The 7,812-nt window shown below is 42.3% G+C and overlaps 1 protein-coding gene across 1 annotated transcript in view; it reads right to left on the bottom strand.

Annotated features, from left to right (window-relative positions):
* Positions 1–3,455: 3,455 nt before the first annotated feature.
* Positions 3,456–7,812, bottom strand: part of LOC139910832 (uncharacterized) — an 18,309-nt gene continuing 13,952 nt past the window's right edge. The window contains exon 12 of the mRNA XM_078284532.1: positions 3,456–3,582. Within this exon, the coding sequence (XP_078140658.1) occupies positions 3,456–3,582 (127 nt within the window). The remainder of the gene's footprint in view (positions 3,583–7,812) is intronic.

Here is a 7,812-nt window from a genome sequence, read left to right as displayed (position 1 = left end):
GTTCCTGCTGCATGAAATGTAGTTTAGTTTAGTTGGTGAGAACTGTGCTACTCTAACCACAAATTTAATTTATTTAAGTGTGTGTGGGAAGTGTGCCTGTAGGAGCATGTGTGTATGTACGTAAGCATGTACGTAAGCGTGTGTGTGTGTGTGTGTGTGTGTGTGTGTGCATTCCGGTGGCGCTGCAGCAGGTGAGACCGGACCGGTGAGAATCCGCCTCGGAGCGGACGAGACGCAGCAGGAACAGAAACTTCTCAGTTCTCAGGAAACCAGACGGACTGGATGGAGGTCGGCTCCAGAAAACAAAAAAAAACAAAAAAAACTGCATTCCTAAAACGATAAAGCGTTACAGTCGGGGTTGGGGAGGCGGGGTTACTCCAATATTTTGGACAAAGTGCATTATTATGATTATTATTATGTATTTATTACATTTTTTGGTGATCATTCTTTATGCTCCTTTTTGTTATTTTGCCTTTTGTTGACAGGTGTTTACATTATACACTGCTACTTATTATGAGATAACATGTAGTGAGAAAACCACGCAGGAAAAATGTTAATTTAAGTGTTCAAGTGTTGAAACGGACTCAGTAATTATTATGAAGGAATTAAAATGGACAGTAATTAAAATGCACAAATTAATTAAAGTGGACTCATATAAACGCTGCAACACGTTCAGAGTTAAATTAACACCGAGGATCAGAAATAAGTAAGTAAATAGAAATAAAACAAACATCAAAAACATTAAAATAAAAGAATAACTAACTGCAATCAGGGTCAACAGAAACGTCATGATAATCTATCAAGGAATACACAAAGAAAATAAATACGTAAAGCAACAAATAAATAACTACAACCTTACACTAATCATTTCCCTTCATTATCTTGAAGCGTTAGCTGTGACTTTACTGCTGCTGACGGCCGTCACTCCAATCAGTGATCGATGGATCCAGACCTGATCAATACTCCAGCAGATGTACAGAAAACAAACGTTCCCACGTCACACAGCTGCAGTTTGGTTCTGGGTTATCTGAGTTCAAAAATATCGAAAGCGAGGACTGCAAAAGATAAACCTCTTTTAAAAAAAAAAAATATTATCTCCTGGGATTTCAAACTCGAAGATAAGAACTTTATTGATTTCCAAGAGGAAATTAGGTCAATGCAGCAGATGAGAGACAGAGAGAAAAAGGCACTAAAGGATATGAATGAAAAGATAATGAAGAATATGAATAGAAATCCACTGAGATAAAAAAAAGTATAGATTAAAGAGAGAGCGTAAACACGTTCAGCCGGACAGGACTGATGAGAAAGTTCAACTCTCAGGCTCGTCAGCGTCCGTTCAGCCAATCAGAGGCCTTCCTGCGGCCCGACCAGAACAAAGATCACACAGAGGAAGCCTGGTGGGACGTTGGGATGACTGCAGGTTTTCCAGCTCAGCTTCCTATTGAGTTTATACTGTAGAGTCTGTTTCTTCTTCTGTTGTTCTGCCTCGCCGCCATGTTGACGCTCACAACACACCAACACACACACATCTTCTTTTCTGAGACTTTTCTGATGGATCGGTGTAATGCAGATGTGCAGATGTTAGCGTGTGGCAGCAGGTGGTTCATTTGTTATTTCCTACAGTAGACACAGCGACAAGACAGAAGAAGAAGCCAGTGTGACCCTCTGACCCGGTGGAAACTCGCGGCGTGCCACCCGGACGCTGCAGGGGCTCTGCTGCTGATGGACTGCTTTAAAAAAATAAACAAACACAAGAAATCTGCTCTGAAGAGGCAAAACGCAAAGAGCTGCCGGTCGAAGAGCAACCCGCTTCAGCTCTGAGGGGTCAAAAGCGTTACCGTTGGGTTTCTTTACATTTTTGAAGGGATTTGGAGGTGAAACCTGCTGTGAGCGGGACTCAAACCCGCGACATGGAGAGTACAGGACGCACAGCTGAAGACACCGAGGCGTCAGGATGGTCTGCTGCTCTTTATTATCTAGTAAAGTTTATCTCTTACTTCATTGTTTTCCCGGGCACTGCTCTGGAACAACCTGAAGAAATACGTTCATCAAACTCTTTTATCAACTTGCTTTCAATTAATACTACTAATATTATGATTATTATTATTACGATTATTCTTGTAACTTTCCCTATGTATGTCTTATTCCTGTATTTACATGTGCATTTTTATTATTTAAATTGTGAAGTACTTTGTGCTATAGAAATAAAGTTTATTATTATTACATGCTTATTCTAGAATCACATAAATGTTATTAAGGCAACGTGTCTCTGACCTCTGACCTCCTTACTGTTGCTTAACATTGCTGATGTAGAAACTGAAGCTTATTCTACTCGACTCATTGTAAGTCGACAGGATCAGACTGTGAGCTAAATGCCTCAAATATAAAAATGTAAATGTACAGATTTACTGCTGCACTCCGGTATCAGGCAGACTTTCTGACACGGTGGTCTGGGTGAAAGCTGTCAGATGGGTGTGGCGACTTAAAAAGAAAGTGCTAAAATAAACAGCAGATCTGGGTCAGACTGGGTGAAGAACCAGAGCCACAAACAGGCTGTTTAGGCATCAACACAGACTCAGTCTCTGAGTAATTAAGTATTATGCACAGTGTAATTGCAGGGTGAAACGGTACAGTGTTGAGAAATAAAATCAGATGGGGGTTAGCTGGATTAAGAATGAGAGTTTCTCTTCCTGTATGAATCCACTCAGGGTGTTTTTGTCGTTAATGTAAAACCAGCTGGTGCTTTAACAGACCGGGGGGTTTTCCTCAGGACTGGATGGAGATATGAAGACTCTGCAGCTGGTTATACTGTCACCCCCGGGTGCTTTTCACTTCACCAGAGCATGAAGGCATTTATACTTACCATTCTCCGTTGCAGTATTCTCCACAAAGACAGGGGGCGGTAGAGGGAAAACACCCTGTGAAGCAGGAAGTTTTGGGCCATTTGATGCTCTTTGTAATCTCTCAATGATGGGTTGTACAAATGCTGGTATGAGCGTCCCAGCTCAGCAAGTCTTCCCTCAAATGCATCCATTTTGAACTGAGCGACTAAAATCTGGGAGCGAAGCGACCTCGTCTGTCGCCAGGTTCGCGATTGCGTCATTTGTGGCGCATCAGGTAGAAACTAAGCTTAAGAGTTTGTTCATTTTCTTCTACGAATATGAATACAAATACGAAACTATTGTCCACAACGTGGAAATTTGCCTTTGCCTTCACCATAAAAAAAGACATAACACATTATACAAACAACAACACATGCATCAACTAGAAAAATAAATAAATGATAAATAAAAGGAGCAGCCATGTATCTGCCAAGCTAAATTAAGGACTTAAATTGCTCGTGACAAAAGATGTCTTAACGTAATCTTCACATTATTTGTGTCCAACTGTAATCAGTGTTTCAGAGTTTGTGCTCATTTCACAAACTTTATGAGATGTGTTGGTCCTCTAATCGATCAGCTAGCTAGAATCATCCACCAGGCAGCAGTGACGGTCTGGTGGTCTGATGGTCTGATGGTCTGGTGGTCTGGTGGTCTGATGGTCTGGTGGTCTGGTGGTCTGGTGGTCTGGTGGTCTGATGGTCTGATGACAGTGAGACCACACAAGAGACTTCAGAGGAAAAATCGGACGGTGGAAGAAACACTGAACTCCTTCTGAAGACAAACACACCGAACGTTTGACATTTTCCTTCCAGACGGTCAAATAAAAACACTCCAGCGGGCCGCCTGAGAGTTTAACAGGTAGGAACACCTCCAGCCGCCCCGGGCTGGAGCAGTGAGAGTGGAACAGAGGGGGCCAAAGGTCAAGGGGCAAGGGTCAGCCAGGGGTCAACAATGAGCCCCGAGCGCTGACTCCAGATCAGTTTCTCTGCGAGTCGTCCTGGAGGAAGTAAACAACTCGACAGACTCTGCTCTGGACATTAGTTACTACACTCCTGCGGTGTTGAGTTAGCTGCCGGCTCGCTGCTGCACCAACACTGAGCGTGTTTTCATGCTCACTAATAACCCGCTAACTGGGAATAATGAATCAGATTATGGTAATAATTTCATCGGCGCGTTTCCATGCGCTCTAGTAATGTGATATCAAGGAAAACCCCAGTTTACATGATTCAGTCACAGTTAGATTTCTCTCCTTAAAGCGATTTTGTTCTGACCACTAGAGGGCGACAGCAACCGCAACACATTCTGTAAACACACACAGCAAAGCTACTGGGCGACGGAAGCCCTTAAGGACAAACCGTGCATGAAGGCTAATGGCTAAAATAAACGTACCTACAGAGAAATATCACCGGTTACCAGTCTCACTTTGCCAGATTGTTCTCCCTCTGAAGGTCACACAATGACAAGTGAAGAGGCAGGTAGTAAGTTTACTAGCTGAAAAGGTTTACTCGCTCGCTTCATCGATTCGCTGTTACCAGAGTTTTTTTCAGGGAGGGGAGGAGAGGAGAGGAGCTAGTTTTAAACTAGCTCGGGTCGACTTTGACAACAAGCTTTAGGAAAGAGGAGAAAACAACAACAAGCTGCTGCTGTGTGGCTGTTTGTTTACATCGTTACGTCTCAAATCTCCACGTAGCACACGTTAGATTCAGGATTAGTTACAGGGTCTGAAATCACTTATTGCAGGTTTAAGGAAGTGACGTAATTGTGACAAAAAGTGACATGTAAGGCCATTTCATCTCTACTATACTGAAGTTTAATTCCACCATTTGAAGACAAAATGAGTGCTGGATCAAGTTAAAACGTACTAATGACTACTGTTGAAGTTAATTGCTGTCTTGAGCAGCTTGCTGACAGAATAACAGCTTTAGAGGAAGTCATCTGTTTTCTAATGATGATCAGGTGACTGTTGTTTTGGAAGGAAAGCCTTGATCTGAGAAGCTGTAATTAGTGACTTTGCAGTGAGTAAATTTGTAGTTCATAAATTAGCACCACTCCATGTTTGTAGTCCATTAATCTCTGTCTCTGGCAGCAGCAGCAGCGAGGCAGAGGAGTTCAGAGAGGATCGATAAGACGACTGAACGAGCGATGGACCGACGCAGCAGCTGAGACCCGTCACACACGGACAAACACACCGAGCAGAGAGAGAGCTGGACGACCCAAGTCAGTCTCAAGTCTTGAGGCACAAGTCTCTAGTCAAGTCCCAAGTCTAAATGTAGAACAGCAAGTCAAGTCAGAACAAATCAAGAGGCCAGTATCAATTTAATATCTTAAAGAAAACTAAATATCTAGGACTTTTCAATGCAATATGGTTTTAATAGGATAAAAACTTGGTAAGAGCATCATGAGTTTGATTTCTATAATCAGTTTCAACTTCAATAAATTCAATCATTCCATACAAATTCAGAAAACAGAATTTAAATTCAGTCGTCCGCTGGAACAAATCTCATCACTTTCAATCTAAGTCATTTACACAAACACAAGATCTCAAGTCTGCTTCCTGCTTGTTCAGGTGACAGGTTTCTCAGCTGAGAGGATCGTTGGTCTGTGTTCAGTACGTGTATCAATACATAATATCTATAGATAAAGTAATCAATGATATTCATATTTCATAGAACTGAATTAGCTTGCCCTCTCACATCAGCATCTTAATACTGAGAACTAACAAAACCAAATAAACCAAATAAACCCACTGAGCTTATCCACAGAGACCGGTGCAAATATAATAATACAAATATAATAATACAAATGTAATAATACAAATATAATAATACAAATATAATATGATACAAATGCAGAAAGTACCAACAGTAGGTATTTGTGCATCCCATAATTGCAAGCAGCCTTGCAATAAACAAGCGACAACAATACAATACTAAGAACTGGTGAAGGGATAATAAGAGGATTTTTTCTCTCTCTCTCTCTCTCTCTCTCTCTCTCTCTCTCACACACACACACACACACACACACACACACAGACCTTTGGACTGCGGCACAGAGCCAAGCCGTTCCCCCTGCAGCTGGTTTGCTCCGCGCTTTTTCCTCTCAGTGTTTCTGCTTTACGGGACAGTGTGTGGTGGAGAGAGACGACAAAAAAAACAAAAACATGAACCTGAGATTGGAACCGGTGACGCCGTCAGTGTGCGGTGAAATGATCTGAAAATGCCCATGGTATTAAAAATCACTACTGTCCCTTGTGGGCCGCCGTAGTCGATTTGTGGGAACCTGTAGAGAGCCTAAGTCCCTCCCCTTCCGGTGGACCACCATGGGACCTTATTTCGGAAAAAATATGTACGGTAGTCAACGGCGAGAGACAAATAATCGTTTGATCCCGTTTGAATTGTGCCATGAATTACACATATGATGTTTCGTCAATTTAAAAGATAATTTTGCAAGTCAAGAAAGTCGCAGTTTGTCGTAAAACAGTAAAGTAACGTTTAGTTTTGTGTGAAACCGCTCAGTGAACTACATCTCTCGTCTCGCACGATATACGACATAAACCAGTTTAAATCCGTTCTTCCTGTCTACCTTCCAGGTTGTGTATAATCCTCCTGCTGTCTGAGAGGGACTGAGCTTCAGCGGCTCTGGGTAGCTTGTGGAGAGAGGAAGTTACGTCACTTACGCCACTTTTGGGTGTGTAGTCTTTCTAATTACGTATTTTCACAGTCTTATACTTCAACAGTTTTACGTCAAACTGCGACTTTCTTGACTTGCAAAATTATCTTTTAAATTGACGAAACATCATATGTGTAATTCATGGCACAATTCAAACGGGATCAAACAATTATTTGTCTCTCGCCGTTGACTACCGTACATATTTTTTCCGAAATAAGGTCCCATGGTGGTCCAGCGGAAGGGGAGGGGCTTAGGCTCTCTATACGATTCTTTCCAGTGCGATTTCAGTTATGATTTAAAATTTAAAAAAAAAAGCAAGGCAACAATGTATCTCCGGTCCATCGTCTTCCCCGCTCGACGACACTAACAGAGTCGAAGGCCGTTTGCTGAATTGATTCGGATTCATTTCACACAGCAACATTTCAAACGATCCATAATTCATCATCAACTTGACTCATTACTGGAATGAGTTGCAGAAATTGGACAATTTCATCTCTCCGCCTTCAAAGACTCTTTCTCAGTAGTTCAGAATGACAACACGGACTCCTCTGTCGGGGCTGCCGTGTGTTTTTGTCGCATGTTTTAATTTAATTTAATTTAATGGTGTTATTTGTTTGGCTGTTTGCTGATTTCAAGTGTGTGTTTCTGTCTTGTCTCTCGTCTTCCCTTTCCCCCGTTTCCCCGTCCAGAGGCCTCTTCCCTCCTGCCCGGCCGCTGTTGGAATTAACAATTTGTTCTGACTTGACTTGCCTGGTTGAATAAAGGTTAAAAAAGTAAATATAAATCAACAAAAGACACACTGGTCAGACATTTGGTGCAGGAAAGGACTTTCTTGCGGGGTATCAGCTCTCTGTGGATTATTTGTGGATCATCACATTTGCTATCAAATCCTCACAGGATTATCCCACATGTTTATGGAGTGAGAGCCTGAACAAAACATCTGATACCTTTTCATTTAACAGCAGAAAAGCCAAACTGCGGTCAACTGGTGGCTGTTCTGTAGTTTAGGATCAAAATGTCTCCGCGTTCGAATCGTCCTGAAACCAAACTGCTGTAAGAACCAGAGTTGGAAGATTGTTGGAAGGATTTTCAAAATCTATTTGGCCTCTCGAGAGTTAATTCAGCGTGAAGCCGTGCTCTCATATCCCCAAACCAACTGAACTGGAGGGAGAAACCGCTCCGGGGTTTGTAACGACCGCCCCGACCCAACAAGGTGTGAGAACGCCTCGGTCTAAACCCAACAAGCGAGATGCTTCGCATA

The sequence above is a fragment of the Centroberyx gerrardi genome, chromosome 7 (genome assembly GCF_048128805.1).
Source record: "Centroberyx gerrardi isolate f3 chromosome 7, fCenGer3.hap1.cur.20231027, whole genome shotgun sequence".
Lineage (NCBI taxonomy): Eukaryota > Metazoa > Chordata > Actinopteri > Beryciformes > Berycidae > Centroberyx > Centroberyx gerrardi.
This window is presented reverse-complemented; position numbering and strand designations above follow the sequence as displayed.